This window comes from Ascaphus truei, chromosome 6, assembly GCF_040206685.1.
Source record: "Ascaphus truei isolate aAscTru1 chromosome 6, aAscTru1.hap1, whole genome shotgun sequence".
NCBI lineage: Eukaryota > Metazoa > Chordata > Amphibia > Anura > Ascaphidae > Ascaphus > Ascaphus truei.
The window spans coordinates 120,537,264-120,557,934 of NC_134488.1; the positions used below are offsets into that span (position 1 = coordinate 120,537,264).

General features: G+C 42.6%; 1 protein-coding gene across 3 annotated transcripts in view; it reads left to right on the forward strand.

The window, feature by feature from the left end:
* Window positions 1–271: 271 nt before the first annotated feature.
* LOC142497785 (Friend leukemia integration 1 transcription factor-like) overlaps window positions 272–20,671 on the forward strand; it is a 43,814-nt gene continuing 23,414 nt past the window's right edge. For 2 of the 3 annotated variants that reach the window (XM_075606087.1, XM_075606089.1), the window contains exon 1: window positions 272–452. In XM_075606087.1, coding sequence (XP_075462202.1) covers window positions 435–452 — 18 coding nt within the window. In that variant the 5' untranslated portion in view covers window positions 272–434. Of the gene's footprint in view, window positions 453–646; window positions 837–20,671 lie in introns of those variants that run through there. The other variant, XM_075606088.1, reaches the window with a different exon arrangement.

A 20,671-nucleotide genomic window follows, 5' to 3' on the forward strand; every position in this document is an offset into this window, starting at 1 on the left:
CATACAAGCAAAGCTATAATCAATAGTCTTTTATTCTGCATCAGTGTCTCCCCCTCCTGTGTGCCCCTGTTATTATATGCACCTCACCACCCCTGCTATGCCCCCTATTGTATTCGCATCCCCCTCTACTGACAAGTGAGGCAAATGTTTTTTAAAAAATGAACAGGCACAACTTGAAGTTTCAACTTTTGCAACATCTGTCACCAAAAGGAAACCAAGCTGTGACCTCACTTCCCAAAACGACACACAGACTCTCTCTCTCTCTCACACACACACACACACACACACTGACACACACACACACATTGATACACACTACACACATACACCACACACACAGCCTCTCATCCGGCCCCTCTCTGCGCAGTGAGCAGCACTTTTGCCTAACATGGCATCTTGAAAGCCCTGGAGAAGACAAGGTGTATCAAGGTGCTATGGATTGTACTATCAAGGTAGGTGCTGAGAGCTGTTGCTGGTGCACCCAGGGCCCCTACATGCTTCAGGATCTGGATTCCCCCCACCCCCCTCCTTTCTCACACTCAGGCTTGGGGCGGTAATCCGAGGCCCCCACTCTTTCCTTCTGGTACCAAATTTCCTCTTCCTTCCCCTTGGCGGTTCATGTCTGAGCTTAAATAACACCCGAAACCGCCAGCAAAACAGCACAGAGAAAGGACCTACTGACATAGCCTGGGACAGAGGACTTTGAGCTGAGGATGGGTGATCTATATACACATAGATGGTCATCAGCTCTGGGTGGTCTTCCTGGACCACCTGTTGATTTAGGAGGAGGAGGTGGGGGTCCACTCTACTGGCTCAAATAGTCTGTGGATCAGCAGGTGGGTGCTGCTCATTTTTTTGGAGGGAGGAGGGTGTGGTGGGGAAATCTAAGTCTTGAAACTTGAGACTTGGAGGAGCTTGTGGGAAATGGTTATGGTGGTCCTTCTGTACCCTATATCCAGCCCTTCTCTCCCCACCCCAATCATATAAAGACGGCGATCAGAGCAGATATGTCCATGGGACCTCCAGAACTGAGCTATAGACAAAGGAGGGGGAGGGGGAGAGAAGGGGTCTCCACTAATTTACAGAAGAGTCCCTCCTCCATCAATTAAAGGGAGGTGTGTATTTAATTTAGCAGCGTACCCCAATACCCCCAAACACAACCCTGCCCCATTTAATGTAGAAACGAGGCCTTTTTTTACCCCAAATTCCTACCACTTTATTCCTTCGTTTTCCATTTTTCATTAATCTCAACATTTTTATTTTATTTCAATTTGTCTCCCCCCCCCTCCACCCCCCCCCCCCCCCCCCACCCCATCTCTTTTAAAAAAAAATGTATTTTCTTATACTTAATTTCTGAATATTCAAACACAGTATCAACTAAATATATCATTTGCGTGTGACTGTTTTGATTGTACGATTTATTGTGTTAGTTTGCGGTACTGTATTCGTTTTGCGGTTTTTTTTTCATCCTTTTTACGCGTTATAATACATCGCTCTCTCCTCTGTATAAAGTCTCTTATTGATTGGGGGTTTGCCATATAATGTAGAATAATTCTCACAGAAAGAACAAAGAAAGCGTCATACACAAATATAAAGTGTAGAAAGTATCAACCTTAAATACACAAAAATAACAGATACAAAAGAAGCAATTTAATATTATCAGTCAAAGCCCGTGTTAGTAATTTTTTTTTTTTTACTTATGTTGTTTATTTGATAAAACGAATTATACATGTGCCGTTCCATAGTGACATGGTATACTATAGTACTATTTAATACCATGGCGGGTAATTGTTTATAGTATAAAATACATTCGCTTAGACATTGCTAGCGCGTTTCGTTCCGATTTCTGCTTTTCATTGTACGTTTATTCGATTTGTTTTCCATTATTATATATTAATATATTTGGCTAAAGATGTGTGAACACTTTGTAACTGAGAATGGCAAATATCTGGCTGTCAGATTGAAGTTCGATTTATTTATTTTTTTCCCCTAAAAGAACGTGGAAAATGTCAAATCTTAATTTTGGTTTAAAAACGAATTTCAAGCCAGTTTCTTTTCAGCTTAAAAAAAACCGCTTAATCCTCAGATATAGAGACATTAGGTGTTGCAATTGGAAATGATATATATATATTAATACGTATATATATATATACGTATACGTGTATATATATATATATATATATATAAATATATATATATATATATATATATATATATATATATATATATATATATATATATATATGTACATACACCCACACACCCGTGTGTGTGTGTGTGTGTGTGTGTGTGTGTGTGTGTGTGTGTGTGTGTGTGTGTGTGTGTGTGTGTGTTTTGCAGTTAAATAATTGCCTAATTGTTCAAACAATTGCTCAATTATTACAAGATTAAACTTTCACAAGATGTTCTGAGAAGTGTTAACCGAGCAGTGTGAGATCGGTATCAACAATCAGGGGCAGGGGGGTGGGACAGAGGTAGGAAGGCGGGGGGGGGGGGGTGAATATATATCCATACACATATATACACAAGGCACTCACCGATCTTAACAAATAGAGGAAAAAAGTTTAGTGCAAACAATTGACGTTTCGGTTTTATCAGGAACCGTTTTCAAGAACCGAAACGAATTTTTTTTTGCATTAAATATTTTTTCTCTACTTTTTAAGACCCGTGAGAGCCTTGTTTATATATGTGTAGGGATATATATATATATATATATATATATATATATATATATATATATATATATATATATAGATAGATATATATAGATATATATAGATATATATAGATATATATATATTATATATATATAAAAAGGGCAGAAAATAGCCTGTTAGTCCAGTTGCGATAGTGCAGAATAAATGAGTTCTTCAGTATTAGGTGATACCTTTTTTTTAGGTAAAAAAAGGTATCAGGAATACTGAAGAACTCATTTATTCTGCACTATATATATATTTATTTATATTGAGTGCCTTGTGTATATACGTGTATGGAGATATATATATATATCTCACATTCGCCCCTCACATTCAAAACATTTCTAAAACTTGTCGCTTTTTCCTCCGCAATATCACAAAGATACGCCCTTTCCTCTGTTGCTCGACTGCTAAAACTCTGACTCAGGCCCTCATTCTCTCCCGTCTTGATTACTGTAACCTCCTGCTGTCCGGCCTTCCTGCCTCTCACCTGTCTCCCCTCCAATCTATCCTAAATGCTGCTGCCAGAATCACTCTACTCTTTCCTAGATCTGTCTCAGCATCTCCCCTCCTGAAATCCCTCTCCTGGCTTCCGATCAAACCCCGCATCTCACACTCCATTCTTCTCCTCACTTTTAAAGCTTTACATTCTTCTTCCCCTCCTTACATCTCAGCCCTAATTTCTCGCTATGCACCATCCCAACTCTTGCGTTCTGCTTAAGGGTGTCTTCTTTCTACCCCCTTTGTATCTAAAGCCCTCTCCCGCCTTAAACCTTTCTCACTGACTGCCCCACACCTCTGGAATGCCCTTCCCCTCAGTACCCGACTAGCACCCTCTCTATCCACCTTTAAGACCCAAATTAAGACACACTTGCTTAGAGAAGCATATGAATAGCACTGTGGATATTCTGAACACATGATACATAAAGCTTGGCCCCCTGCAGACGCACTTACCAGAACTCCCTCCTACTGTCTCTGTACGTTCTCCCTACCTACCAATTAGACTATAAGCTCCTCGGGGCAGGGACTCCTCTTCCTTAATGTTACTTTTATGTCTAAAGCACTTATTCCAATGATCTGTTATTTATATTATCTGTTATTTATTTGATTACCACATGTATTACTACTGTGAAGCGCTATGTACATTAATGGCGCTATATAAATAAAGACATACAATACAACAATACAATATATATATATATATATATATATAGAGAGAGAGAGAGAGAGAGAGAGAGAGAGAGAGAGAGAGAGAGAGAGAGAGAGAGTGCCTTGTGCATTGTATTTTTGTGTAACCTATTTAACATAGCAGCTAAGCAAGTCATTTCTGTCAGTGTGCTTTACATATCTATCTATCTTTTGTATAGTATATTAAGAATTCTGTGTGTGCATAATACTGAATATATGTATATATATATATATATATATATATATATATATATATATATATATATATATACAGTATAGCACATAAAAAGATCACTTGTGAGCACATTCACATGTCTTAGACAGGTCTGCAACCTTGCCTTTCACCATTATCACCTAGCAGACTGTGCTTCCGCTGCAGCAAGGGGTTATATATATATATATATATATATATATATATATATATATATATATAGCAGAAAATAGCCGTGTTAGTCAGTGGTGATACATTTCTTTTAATTAAAAACAAATACCTGAGGCACTCCATATACAGATTTGACTTATACACATAGCACTGTATGTACTCAGTCAATATTCAAGGGCATTCTCAGGAAAAAGCTCATGTGAGAGCCAAAACATAGATACACTTTATGAAATATCTTTCATCTGGTGTGCCTAATCCTTACCCCTACTCTATACTCATTCTTCTACAGTTTTGCACCCAGGCAGTGTATATATATATATATATATATATATATATATATATATATATATATATATATATATATATATACTTAGTTAAGTTATGGTGGGTAAAATAAGTGACAAAAACCCTCCACAGCACTCGACTCAGCCACTGATTAAGCCACCTCTGCTGAAGCAGGGATATCCTGAAAACCTGACCTGTTGGTGGGCCTTGAGGATTGGAGTTGCCCACCCCTGATCTACATTACACGTCAGATTATTCATCCTCTCCACAGTGGGGAGTTAAGAATGATTTATTTATTAATGTAAACCTTTTAATTCCTTCTTCAAAACCTTCTGAGCACGTGGCCACGGGCCTAGGGCACAGATTAAAGTGTCAGGAGCCTTTGTGAATATTGAGGTATTTTTTGAGCAATAACAAAAACCAAACCATTAACGTTCGTTCAACTATCATGCAAAGTTTTCTATTGGCTGAGCTATTTATAGAGACATATTTAGTCATCTAGCTTTTTCCGCGCTGCTAAGCTGATTTTGTGGTGCTGTGCAAAATGCACCCGTTCCCTGCCAGAGAGACCCAAAACCTATTGCCTTGCATGTGTATATATATATATAAATATAGACATACGTTACCGTTCCGAGGTCTGGTAAAGCAAGAGACAGCACTCAATTGAAGAAAACTTCACTTGTGTCCCCCTGAGGAAGGTCCCATTTTGGAGGACCGAAACGTTGGGTTTCTTGATGTACCACTATTTTCACTAATACACTTTGTGAAGTTTTCTTCAATTGAGTGCTGTCTCTTGCTTTACCAGACCTCGGAACGGTAATGTATGTCTATATTATCCATATGGGACAAGCACCTACAGCCTATCAGCACCTATGGAGTGCCAACAGTTCTATTTGACTATATATATATATATATATATATATATATATATATATATATATATATATATATATATATATATAAAACACAAAATAGTTCAGGGCACTCTAAATGGGAGAAGAAAAAAAGGGCAAAAAACTTATCTTTCCAGTTGTGGTGCTTGCAGTGCAGCCAGGATCACCACCCAGCAACAAATATACACATGACAGAAATCCAAAGAAGATCCGCAGCACTCACCAAATTTTAGTTGTAAAAAAGTTTAATAGAACAAAGCAAGCATCAGGGGTAGTGACAGAAAAAATGGAGCGACGTTTCGGACCTCACGGTCCTTTCTCAAGCTCCAGCACCCAGCACACAGCGCTTCCACTACAGCAAGGGATTCTGGGAAATGACATGCAAATGAACACACAGTGCCACCTGTTGCTACAAAACCATTTAACATGGTCCCCTATAAGCTTAAGCTTGCTGCATTTCACAGCTTTGAGCACAGCTTGGGTTAAGATGCATAGCAGGTAAACCCACCCATAGACAGCCGTTCCGACCTTAATGGGTCTCATCAGTGTGGGTTGGTTATACTCGCTATGCACTTTTTTTTACCCACCATAACTTAACTAAGTGTGGTGAAACCTATCCCTGCTTCATTTTGCAAATGTATATATATACATACATAAAATAAATGGAAATATTACTATATATATATATATATATATATATATATATATATATATATATATATATATATATTACACAAAGAAGCTAATGACTCTGTTATTAACAAAGCATCAAGATAAGTGTAAAATAAAGTGCAGACTCCTATAGATTTTCACAATGTCCAGTTGCATTATACACCTGATGGCATCAGAATTATTTTACAAGGAACAAAAGAAAATCCCGTACACACATTGGGGCTTATTCATTGACTTGAATGGGGCTTTCCGTGCAGATCGCACATTACAGCGCTAACAGGGCTTACAGAATAAGCCCCAAACAGTCTTATCACAAATCATAAAAAGCCCTCAAAGCATTGAAAGCGTCATATGTTTGCATGTAATTATAATTCTATATAGAAAAAGGGATCTGCATACAGATGAACGCTGCAGATATTACTCTGCTCAAGCATAGAGAGGGAAAGTGAAGCAAACAGTGATGAGAGGGTGCTGCTCACAGGGAATGGGGTATTAGCAAACGGGTGGAAAGAAAGAATCCCTATAATGTGGCACTAGGAGAGAGGACACCCTAATTAAAACTTAATTTTATTATATAATTGTTAAAATAAAACTGTTTGGAAAAACCACATATACAGAACAAACAAAAATAGTTAAAAGGACGGAGAGGTGTGGTAGTGTGTTTAATGGAGGAGTGTTATATATATATACCTCTTATTATTAAACTTTAATGGACCCTATAATGAATGAGGGTAGTCTCTATATCATTGATAAGTGTAAATACTTCAGATGATATTATGTCTCAAATCTCCTGTAACCAATATAGTGTAAATTGGATGGGGTATACACAGTTATACATAAGCATGTCTGCTAGGGAGATGCAGAGCCAGACTGAACGCAATGGTGGCTAAAGTGAAGCAACCATACATATATCTGGCAATATAAATATCCAGCCTTTTACAGAGCAAGTTAGGACAACTGCAGAGATAGGAGAGACTAACCCTACGGTCTGAGTGCTCTTGCTGCCCACGGAAGCACTCTGCGAAGCACTCAGATGGTACACAGCCCACACCTCACAGATGAGCCGACGTCACGTGACGGTGACATCAGACGTACGCTACGTACGTTTCACCGTAACTGGCTTCATCGGGGGCCTTTAATTATAATTCTATAAGTGCTGATTGCTTACATTGAAACGTTATACGTCACTTTCATTAGTACACGTTAGTCTAGGACCTGTGCCATAGGCTCCGCTGGGAGCAAGGGCATTAAAACACCATTCTCACGGAACGTGTGTGTGTGTGTGTGTGTGCGTGCGTGCGCGTGCGTGCGTGCGTGCGTGTGCGTGCGTGCGCACGCGCGTGCGTGCGTGCGTGTGTGTGTGTGTACCACAGCTATTTAAAAAAATGTTGTTGAGATTTTTCTCACAACTGCAAAACTCAGGCAAAAAAATACAGCACCGGGTTTAGCAAAGGAATTGAAATCCATTGAAAGCAATTGGAGTTTTCCCTTAAATCTGGCATCATTATTTTCCAATGGTTTTGCCCCAAATAGTTTTGATGGTTTCAAATAGGGGCGGTCAACTCCAGTCCTCAACGGCCACCAACAGGTCAGGTTTTCTGGATATCCCTGCTTCAGCACAGGTGGCTCCATCTGTCCCTGCTGGAGTTGGCCACCCCTGGTTTAGAACTTCTCCAGATCAGACGTTGCACACTCACATTGTACGATTACGTGTGTATTAGAAGTAGATTTATAAGGAGAATTTGCATAAAAGTGCATTCTGCAATGACGCCCTTTAAACACTACGCCATTCTTAACACTGGTTTCATAATGACCACGTGTTTAACCCTTCAGATGCCAAGGGGGGGGAGCGCTAGGTTCCAAATGCAAGAGCCAATTAACCCTTCCGCAGCCAGAGAGGACACATAGCAAATAACAAGGGATCCTTGCAGCCGTAGTCCAAATTTTCAGGGGAAAGGAATAAAATGACTGTTTCTTTTATTTTTGTCGGTAATATGTCCATTGGCAGCGACATTCTGCGCCGGGGTTCTGTTTCTCCGTCTCCGTGCCGTACAGAGGCACAGCCGCTGCTACGTTATCTCCAGGGTTCTGAAAGCGATCACATAACAAGATGATGATTGGTCAGTGTGGTTACCGGGCGGGTTGTGCGCCACGTTGCGCAGGGGGGAAACGCTGGCAGATAGGAGGTTACCGCGGATCCGGACGTACACACTGAGGTGCCTATTCACTAAAGGTCCCTGGCTGCAAAACTGGGGCCAAAACAGTGTTAAAAAAACTCATATTTATCAAATAAAATGTATCGCATTGAAAGCAGTGGGAAGTTTTCCTTTGCTAAACGTGGCACAAATATTTGGCACTATCGCATTGGATTTCCCTTTGCGTTCAGGGGAGTTTCTGTGCGATAGTTCCCGATGGGCACTATTGCAGTTTAAGGAATAACCCCCATTGAATCCTTGGTTTTGTACAGTGGCTGAGAGGCTGTGATACATAGTAACCATCAGACTAGTATTGCTCAACAGGGATTCCTAGGTACCCTTGTGTTCCGCGAGCATCTCTCCGGTACCCAATTTTTGAAAATTGCACCAAATAGAGGATAATTTACAATGCATCTGATCTCAGACGCGCTATTATAGAGGGTTGGGGTTCCTTACAATGCATCTGATCTCGGACGCACTATTAGAGAGGGTTGGGGTTCCTTACAATGCATCTGATCTCAGACGCACTATTAGAGAGGGTTGGGGTTCCTTACAGTGCATCTGATCTCAGATGCACTATTAGAGAGGGTTGGGGTTCCTTACAATGCATCTGATCTCAGACTCGATATTAGAGACGGTTGGGGTTCCTTACAATGCATCTGATCTCAGACGCGCTATTAGAGAGGGTTGGGGTTCCTTACAATACATCTGATCTCAGACCCGCTATTAGAGAGACTCGAGTTTCTGCAGAATTTCAAAATATAATTATAGGGTTCCTTAACCGAGGAAAGGTTAGAAAGCACTGCTTTAGAATATCAGGTTTTTACCTTGAAAGAAAACTTTTGCAGAGCCAGAAAGTGGGACTTCAGTTGGAGAAACTGAGTGGTATTGAGCAGGTCTGTCACAGTTGAGTTCAGCCGTTAGACGTAAAACCGCTGCCTAGAATACTCAGACTAGACACTGTGGTTTCAGCAAAGCTGCAGCACAGACTGTAACCGTTACTAAAACCTACAAAAACCAGCTTAACAGTACATATTATATACCAGGTACAATCCAAAAATCCATGGAGGTATCACCTAGATTCAGCAAAAACAGCAACAGAGGAAAAATAGTGGGATTTGGATAATTCTGTCACCTTTTTTTTCCCTTGCTCAAATTTCCATCAATTTTGCTCCCGAAAGAATCTGAGAAATAATCTCCTTAGGGTGCTGCGGCATTTTTCGACTAAAGAGCGATTACTATTGACCTTTAAAACTCAACAAACCGACTGCTGTTCCCGATCGTCACGATGGACAATATTACACCGCTTTGTAAACGTTTGCTGACGATCGCTCATTCCCACTCGTTACCATTAACGGTAATGACCGTTAACATCGCAGTAACCATTTAAGAGTTCGGTGAGCAATCTTTTCGGGGAAGAGAAAACAGTGACTTGGTTATTTCTCGTCACATACACATTGGGTTTCTCCTCCTCCTCGTAGCAGCGTTCCCTGACTCATAAGCGCCCGCACGCAGGGGCAGGGGAGGTGGACAATAGAGTAATATGCTGGGGCCATTGACTTTTGTTATATTAAGGAGTCACCCATTTTTCTTCTAAATGTTTTTTCATTTTGCTCAGGCTTTACCGGTGATACTGTGTGCTCATTTGCATGTCATTACCCAGAATCCTTTGCTGCAGTGGACGCATTGTATGCTGGGAGATAATTGGGAAAGACAGGGTTGCTGACCTGTCTGAGACGTGAATGTGCTCACAAGTAGTATTTTTATTTGCTGTACAATGTACGGTGAAGGGTTTTGGTCACTTTTTTAATCACCATAACTTGTTTAGTCTCAGGCTTTAGGAAAACGTAATTTACCACCCTGATTGTGAATGAAGCAACCAGACACATTTGTTCCCCTTCTTAGACGAAAACCAAACAAATAACTAAATATCTGTCAGTAAAAAGCCTCCACTCACATCAAAATAGCCATTAACAAACTTGTCCCACTTTTACTATAAACTGTTCTTACAGTAATTGTTGCGACTGGGGCGGATCACCAAATTTGCATAAACCACACCCCCTTTTTGTTCATGTGCCAGCAATTAAAAAGCTTCTGGTGAGGAGCGGCGCAGAGCACAAGATGTGGTCCAAACAATGACAGGAAAACCTTTAATCACGCTGGGACAATGCCAGCGTTGGGGAATGTGCACCAAGTTTCAGCATGTGCGCATGACATCCCTTGTCCCAGCACCCCCTATCATTAACCTTTTATTATTTAGCTATGGTTAAAAATAAAAATACTTCCTTGTTTATAAAAATAAAATCATATACATATACATATATCTTGTGTGTAATATTGTGATGAATCCATAAACAGACAAAGGAGGAACATGGAACACAGTTGTCTGAGTGTGATGGTAGAGACCTTAATGCAGTGTTTATCAACAGGGGTTCCTAGGTACCATTGGGTGCCCCGGGCATCTCTTAAGGGGTCCTTGCAATTTTTAGGTCGCTGGAAAATTGTGAGGGATTGAGGACAAAAAACAAACAAAACAAACGTGTAAACACAAAATATAAAAATTTGGAGAGTATTCGCCAGGGTAGGACGACGTCGGCTGTTTCGGAGGGGCAAGGGCGTCCCTGTCATGTCAGAGCGTCTCGGAGACAGTGGCCGTGGATAGCAAGAACGCTCTGACACTTATATTTGTGCATCTTTATTAATTTATGCAGAGTATGTTTGTTGTTTCTTATACTTATTTTTTCAATCAGCCAAAGAGCTGAGAACTGGATTCAACACTTCCCAAAAAATATTTGTCAGAAGTATCTCCTAGTACTAACCAACTGAGCAAACATCTACAGTGCATGTTGCTCAGTGGTGGAGGGGTTACTATACCCACCCACTTACCTGGGTTCTTTAGGTTCTATTAATATCTATAGGAAATTTACTCAGCATCTATTTTTCACCATTTTCTCTAGAGATATAATGCAGAAGTTTTGGTATGTTTTTTGTCCTCAATCCCTCACACCTTTATTTTAATACATTATAATAAAATTGATTTTTAATTTAATTAGGTGCTCTTTGTGCCGCATAAGGGGATCCTTTTCTATCCCAGTATTATACAATTCACCTTCCCCAGTGAGCACCACTGATTCTCTGGTGTTTGGGATTTTTACATTTTGATCACTACACCCGCCCTCCTTATCTCGTTTGGGCAAAGTTTACATCCACGCCCTCACAGGCATCATTGTGTTCACTTGAAAATTGTACCAAATATAGAAGAATTTGCAATGCATTGGATCTCAGACGCGCTATTAGAGAGGGTTGGGGTTCCTTTCAATGTATCTGATCTCAGACACGCTATTAGAGACAGTCGGGGTTCCTTACAATGCATCTGATCTCAGACGCGCTATTACAGAGGGTTGGGGTTCCTTACAATGCATCGGATCTCAGGAACGTTTTTAGAGAGGGTTGGGTTTCCTTACAATGCATCGGATCTCAGACGCGCTATTAGAGAGGGTTGGGGTTCCTTACTATGCATCTGATCTCAGACGCGCTATTAGAGAGGGTTGGGGTTCCTTACTATGCATCTGATATCAGACACGCTATTAGAGACAGTCGGGGTTCCATACAATGCATCTGATCTCAGGAACGCTTTTAGAGAGGGTTGGGGTTCCTTACAATGCATCGGATCTCAGACGCACTATTAGAGAGGGTTGGGGTTCCTTACTATGCATCTGATCTCAGACGCGCTATTAGAGAGAGTTGGGGTTCCTTACAATGCATCTGATATCAGACACACTATTAGAGACAGTCGGGGTTCCTTACAATGCATCTGATCTCAGACACGCTATAAGAAACAGTTTTGGGGTTCATTGCAATGTAAGGAAAGGGAGTGGTGATAGGAAGTGATCAACCTAGAGGCCATACTAAAAAAATGAAAATAATCGATAGTAATAATGGTGGGTGCAAACTGTGAACTGAAAGTGAATGAGTAAAGTGATGCGTACACTAGACGGTGAGCTCGAAAGAGAATTCACTTAAATGCACACCACTAACAATATAAAATATAACTTTTAATTAGTATTTACATAAAACATATAATTCCGAATGTGAGTATAACAGTAATTAAAAAATCAATCAATGGTGAAACGATATGCCAATGCAATCCCTACTTAATAAACACTCTGACAAAGTGTAATGCTTGGCAGAGATAGGAAATTATTGGCTTTATTCGGTGCTGATGGCAATAGCCATCAAAAACGAGAGCAAAACACAGAAACTCACCTTACTAATGATGTTAATTATAAACTTACTGAAGAGCAAATACATGGTGCAAACTTTAGATGTAATGAGGTGTAGCTTTGAGAGTTACCTCTCGTTTTCAAGTATGTCCTGGGCACAGAGTTAAAATGACAAATAATACATGGTTGCAAATACATAGTTACATAGGTGAACAGGGTATACATTATATACAAGACATAGCATGCACAGTAAGAGATAATATATATTATAGGCGTATGTAACAGTTACAGACCAGATTAAAATGTCAGACAGCTTTCGTTTTGAAAGAACTTAGACTGGTGGCGGCTGTGAGAGTCTCCGGTAGACTGTTCCAGGTGTGAGGTGCACGGTAAGAGAAGGCGGAACGGCCGGATACTTTGTTGAACCTTGAAACCATGAACAATCTTTTGGAGTCCAATCTCAGATGATAAGTGCTGCATGTGGTAGGGGTGAGGCTCTTGTTCAGGTAGACTGGTAGCTTGCCCAGAAAGTATTTGAAGACATGACAGGACAGGAGGTGAACTCCTTTCTGAGTGCATCACGCAAATTAATTTCCCCTGACGAAGCTCCGTAACTGGGGGGGGAAACGTGCGTCGGGCACATCCATTATGACGTTCAAGAGTCGTGAGTACAGCTGTGACGATATCAGAGACAATCATACTCTGCAACAGATGTGACTGTCACTCACATTTGGCCGTGTGAGTGTATATTTATATGATCCTTTTCCAACACCCTATTCTAACATTTAATTTGTTTTATCACCATCTAACTAATTATCATTATTAACATTCTGTGTTTTATGTGCGCTCGCTGTTATCTTGTGAACATCCATTATGACATCAGACGCCATTATGTGTCTGCTTATATACTTATAGACGCTTCGTTATCACCGTTATTGTAGGGATTTAGATTTAGATTGTTAAATTTCGCCTCCCACCTACTATTATTGTTCTAACAGCCCAGCCGATCAGTCTTTCTAGTGTTTATTCTCCCTCCCTCCCCCCGCCCCCCCAAAGGTTTAGTGATTTTGGCAGATATATCTACTGGCGATGAACTTGTAGTTACAACTATGATGTTCATTTATATACTGTTCATTTGCCAACTATAGGCAAGATGCTATTTATCTCAGTGGCATTCGATTGGTGATATATTATCTTTATTCAGGCTGTTTACATTCAGCTGTTTATCAGTTTAGTGTAGTGATATTCCTAATGAGGCTATATTTATTTTGGTTTATTTGAGCTTATGTAGCCCCCCTTTCCCCGTGTCTAAGGGAACTACACGTGCTGAGCACCTGTTTAGCGTACAGGAGGCCTGATCCGCTGTCTCCGCTTGAAACAACATAACCACACACAAGTTTATATAATAAAAATGCACATTATTACATACAACTTAACTGATGCATAACTCTAAACCAGATTGAACAATTCAGTAAACATGGTTATGATCGAAACTAGCTTGCTCCGAGCTAGCCGCTGAGACTCATAGTAGGGTGCCCCTAATGAATCATATGCCACTCCAGTGGGAGTCTCAGTCGCTGACTCCTGCGAGTCTCTTCTGCAGCATATTCCTCTTGGGAGAGGCTGCCATTTGTTTGTGCCACTGTTAAGGGGTGACTCAGTCTCTGCAATGTCTCTGTGAGGAACGAAGCTTGGGCTTCTTGGGTCAAGTGGATGGCTTGTTGAAGCCGCGGGGCATTGCCCATGAGGCACTGGCCCATTACCCGTTGCTCCTTCGAGAGGTGCCCACCAGTCTCAATTTGAACTAGCGGAGGTTCCTTCCATAGGATCCTGATTTGGTTCGATCACTGAATCTGAGTTCTCGTCGGACCCCTCTTGCTCACTGGCCGTTACTATTGTCTCTGGTTCGGGGTCACTTTCTCCCACATCAGGAATGGGCTGCAAGTGATTTCGGTGTCAGACCTTTACCCTGCCATTTGCATCTCGAATTCAGTAGACGGAGGCCTGGCAGCTGAGACTCTACTTCAAAGGGAGCATCGCGCCAGCGGTCCTCTAGCTTGTGTTTACCGGGGACTCCTAGATTTTGCAGGAGAACGGCGTCTCTGGGCCGAAGTTCTCGATAGTGGGCCTTATGGTTGTATCTCAGCTTGTTGCTCGCATTCAGTGGTGCGGTGGCTTTTTCCGCCAACTGGTACGTTCAGTGAAGGCTATCTTGGAGCCATCTCATGTATTTGTAGTGAGTCATGTTGGGTACCCCATCGGTAGATACCCGCATTACGGATGTCCACAGACAGGCATTCCTCTCGCCCGAACATCATGAAGTATGGTGTAAATCCCGTGGATTCATGCCTGGTGCAGTTATAGGTGTGCACTAGTGACTCCACATGTTTGCTCCATTCTGCCTTCTGGGAGCCCTTTATGGTGCTGAGCATTTCAAGTAGGATCTGGTCGAACCTCTCCGGCAGAGCATCTCCCTCTGGATGGTATGGAGTGGTCCAAGACTTCTCGATGTTGAGCAAGTTGAGATCCACGATCAACTTGCTCTTGAAGTCTCTCCCATGATCGGAGTGCATCCGATTCGGCTATCCGTAGTGGATGAAATACTTCTCCCACAGTACTTTGGCTACTGTGAGAGCTTTCTAATCTTTAGTCGGGAACGCTTGGGCGTACCTGGTGTAGTGATCGGTCACTACCAGGACATTCTGATGCCCTTTGAGTCTGCCTCTATACATAGAAAGTCCATGCAGACTTGGTCCATGGGACCAGAGCTCTTTAAGTGACCCATTGGGGCACCCCGTGTGGGCAGTGTCTTCCGCTGGATACACCGCAGGCACTTCCGACAATGGCGCTCTACTGACTCCCGCATTTTGGGCCAGAAGAATCGGTCTCTCACTAGGCCGAAGGGCTTGTCTACACTCAGGTGTCCGTGGTCGTCATTAAGGGACTGTAGGACAGGGTACTGTAGGCTTCTGGGCAGGTCTAACTGTCTCCTGTTGGGGTGGTTGTGATTGGAGACAATTCTGTAGAGCAGATCGCGCTCTATGTGGAACTTGTCCCATTCCCTCATTATGACGGCGACTGTGTCCGTGGGAGCACGCTTCACCAGTGTGAGCTTGTTTTGCTGGATAACCTGGCATATAGCCCTAGCCACCGGGTCTTGCAACTGGTGTTCTACCAATTCCTTCCACCCCATGATGGTGTTTTGGATGCTGTACATGCCTTCCGGGTGGCAGTAGGCAGCAGGGAGTGCCTTGGACTAGCATCCCAGCGAATCGGCGACTCAGCACAGAGAATGTCACCTTGTCCTCCACTATTGTGGCCGTTGAACACATCGCCCGAAACCCAAGTCCAGGGATTTCTTCCCAAGGGCCTTCGTCCGGTGTTGCACTCAGTCCCGGTCTTCTGGACAGAGCATCGGCTCCGATGTTTAAAGGCCCAGGATTGTACTTGAGGGTGAATTGGTAGTTTGAGAGTGCCGCTAGCCACCTGTGCCCAGTAGCATCCAATTTGGCAGAGGTTAGTATGTAGCTTAGCAGGTTATTATCTGTCCACACCTCAAAAGAGACTCCATACAAATAGTCGTGGAGCTTGTCGACTACCGCCCACTTGAGTGCGAGGAACTCCAGCTTGTGAACTGGGTAGTTCTGCTCCGATGGTGTGAAGCTTCAGCTCTCATATGCCACAGGGCGGAGGCAAGCAGGGTACTTCTGATGCAGTACAGCTCCCAGCCCATTGAAGCTTGCATCTACATGCAGGATATATGGTTGCTCGGGGTTGGCATAAGCCAAGACTGGGACTTCCGTGAGGCTTTTCTTGAGCCCGATGAACACCTGTTCGCAGGCGGACGTTCACTTGTCTCCAAAGGGCGTCCGTGGGGTTGCAGCCTTCTGGCGAGGTTCCTCGGGGTATACCTTCAGGAGGTTATTAAGGACCTTGGCCTTACTGGAGTACCCCTACACGAATCGGCGATAGTAGCCACAAAACCCTAAGAAGGACCGCAGCTCCATTACATTGTCTGGTCTGGGCCAGTTTACTACAGCTTCGACCTTAGCGGGGTTGGTTGTCACTCCTTCTGCGGACACTATGTGGCCCACGTAGCTGACTGACGTGCGGCAGAACCGACATTTGTCCAGTGACAATTTCAGGCCTTCTTTGCCCAGTCTATCTAGGGAGAAGGAGTGGCTCAATGAGTAAATACACTGACTGGCACTGAGAGTTTGAAGCAGGGGGGCCTGGTTCAATTCCTGGTGTACGTTAAACTACCAGCGCTATACAAGAACATGCTATTATTATTATTATTATAATTATTATCCAGTACCTTCAGGAGGAGTTCTTCGTGCTCTCCAAGGTCTTACCAAACTCGATGATGTCGTCTAGATAGACTAGGCATTCCCGGGGTTCATATCGCCAATGGTCTTCTCCATTAGCCTTTGGAAGGTTGCGGGAGCACCACAAATGCCTTGGGGCATCCGGGTGAACTGATAGAACCCGAGGGGACAAACAAACGCCGTCTTCTCCTGGTCTTCGGAGCTCATAGGTACCTGGTAGTAACCAGACCTCAGGTCCAGCACGCTGAACCACTGGCTTCCTGACAGGGCGCTGAGGATTTCTTGTATCCTTGGCAAAGTGTACTGATCTGGTACCGTATGCTGGTTCAAGGTCCGGTAGTCTACGCACAGGTGAACGGACCCATTCTTCTTACGAACTACCACGATCAAGGAGGCATAGGGGCTACGGGACTCCATTACAATGCCCTCCGTCTCCATCTCCTTCAGGACGTTCCTAACATCCACTACATCTCGGGGAGCGATGCATCTGGAATGATCCAGGAATGGCATGGCGTCACTCAGCCGGATCATGTGCTACGCGTTCGTGCTGCAGCTCACATCCATCTTGCTGGTGGAGAATACTTCCCGCCACTCCTCCAATTTGGCACTTAGCCACTTCTTCCAGTCCTCGGGCAGGGTCGATTTCCCGAAGTCGAACTGTAGCCCGGACGGCTCTTCTTCCATGGTAGCGGTGTTCACATGGGCCAGGGATTCCACGGGCGTAACCGGGTATATCCAACCCAGTGCTTGACCGACGTCAAACCGTATGGGGTGAGGCAAAATGTTCTGTATCGCCACTTTGAAGCGATTAGGGAGGGCAGTCTTTCACTCCTTCATCTCTGGTACCTCCCGGAACCCTCTTTTGGTGTTGTCTTCGGGTGTAGTCTCTAGGGAGAAGTACCAGTTGGCATTGTCACGTCCCCGGTAGCTGGGCACCACAGCCATGCGCTTCACATCCCTTGGTGGAATCTCGGCCAACCCCTTATCTAGATTAAAAAATTGCCAGAATCCGTCTTGGGCGGAGTTCCTATAGCACTCCTCTTTGAAGACTGGGTGGATCCGTAGGGAGGATAGAGGTAATTCACCTGCCTCTTGCAGATAGGCTCGGATCATTGCCTGCACCCCATCTGTGTTGGTCCCCAGTATGATGGGGGAGCTTGGATATTCCCGGGCCTCAGGACATATTAGAGGCTCCACTTCCATCGGGGGAGTCTTGTTGGTGTTCAGTTATGGTATGTCTAACCGTACTTGCACCACACCATCAATGGGGTAGTCTTCACTGCTAAGACCCCATAGTTTCATCTTCTCCACCGATTGCATAGGCAGATGTTTCAGATGTGCTTCGTAGAAGGGGCAATAGATGATGGTCACCTGCGACCCCGTGCCCAGCAGTGCGGAGGCATATATCCCTTCCACTAGGACTCGTATGATAGCCTCTGGAACTACTCGGCTGTAGGCCTGGGCGCTCCCCGGGGACGTGGAGGGCTGTTCTGTTGTCTGCACAGAGAAGACAAACTGTAAGACATGTTATTACAGTAGCATGTACACTACATATAACTACAATATATGTTATTACAGCACATGTACATTACATATAACTACAATACATGTTATTACAGCCCCATGTACACTACATACAACGAATATAACAAATAGCATTTGTTACATTTTCTTTTTTGTCTATTCCTTACAATGCATCTGATCTCAGACGCGCTATTAGAAAGGGTTGGGGTTCCTTACAATGCATCTGATCTCAGACGCGCTATTAGAGAGCGTTGGGGTTCCTTACAATGCATCTGATCCCAGACGCGCTATTAGAGAGAGTTGGGGTTCCTTACAATGCATCTGATCTCAGACGGGCTATTAGAGAGAGTTGGGGTTCCTTACAATGCATCTAATCTCAGACGTACTATTAGAGAGGTTTGGGGTTCCTTACAGTGCATCTGATCTCAGACGCGCTATTAGAAAGGGTTGGGGTTCCTTACAATGCATCTGATCTCAGACGCGCTATTAGAGAGAGTTGGGGTTCTGCAGAATTTCACCATATAACTATAGGGTTACGGAACAAAAAAAGCTTAAAAAACATTGACTTAATGGAACAGTCTCCTTACGACATCATGTAATGCGTTATTGCGTAGTAGAATAATCAGCGCTGTACATAGAATTTACAAGTCAAAGGGCTGGAAGGACATTGTAGCATCATTTATATACATCATAAAAGACACACAAAAAATGCCATACTTCACTATTTTGTGATAATCGGTATAAATCTGTATATTATCACCACAGCTTTATAATAGTGAGTTTCAGGGCCTAATCTAAATAATGCACTTAGCTGCCAAAGCAGTGAAATTAGCGAGGGCCGACGGTCCAAGGTCCTTTGTGGGTCAGATCTGGTCCATGGGCCGCGAGTCAAGCTGACTTGCTAGCACAGTAGCACTACTTTAAATATCTCATACACTTGGCCGGGTGATACAGAGAGCAGAAAGTCTCTGTTAGAGTTAAGGGGGTGCCGCCCCCCCCCCCCCCCCCCCACTTCTATTCCCAGCACAGGAAGTTGTACAAAGTCTCTGTGATTATCTCCTCTTATCATTAGCACCAGAAGCCTGAAACTTCCGCCTCAGCATCCTGAGTGTTTCAGGGCCAGGACCAGGAGCCCTCCCTGCCCGGGCCCCACACCCTTCATTTCTAGACACAGTGGTATCCATAGGAATGCAGCATCACCATGTACACTACATATAACTGCAATACATGTTATTACAGCCCCATGTACACTACATATAACTACAATACATGTTATTACAGCCCCATGTACACTACATATAACTACAATACATGTTATTACAGCCCCATGTACACTACATATAACTACAATACATGTTATTACAGCCACACGTACACTACATATAACTACAATACATGTTATGACAGCCCCACGTACACTACATATAACTACAATACATGTTATTACAGCCCCATGTACACTATATATAACTACAATACATGTTATTACAGCCCCATGTACACTACATATAACTGCAATACATGTTATTACAGCCCCATGTACACTACATATAACTACAATACATGTTATTACAGCCCAACGTACACTACATATAACTACAATACATGTTATTACAGCCCCATGTACACTACATATAACTACAATACATGTTATTACTGCCCCGTGTACACTACATATAACTACAATACATGTTATTACAGCCACACGTACACTACATATAACTACAATAAATGTTATTACAGCCCCATGTACACTACATATAACTACAATACATGTTATTACAGCCACACGTACACTACATATAACTACAGTACATGTTATTACAGCCCCATGTACACTACATATAACTACATTACATGTTATTACAACCCCATGTACACTACATATAACTACAATACATGTTATTACAGCCCTATGTACACTACATATAACTACAATACATGTTATTACAGCCCCATGTGCACTACATATAACTACAATACATGTTATTACAGCACCATGTACACTACATATAACTACAATACATGTTATTACAGCACATGTACACTACATATAACTACAATACATGTTATAACAGCCCCATGTACACTACATATAACTACAATACATGTTATAACAGCCCCATGAACACTACATATAACTATGATACATGTTATTACAGCCCCATGTGCACTATATATAACTATGATACATGTTATTACAGCACATGTACACTACATATAACTACAACACATGTTATTACAGCATCATGTACACTACATATAACTGCAATACATGTTATTAC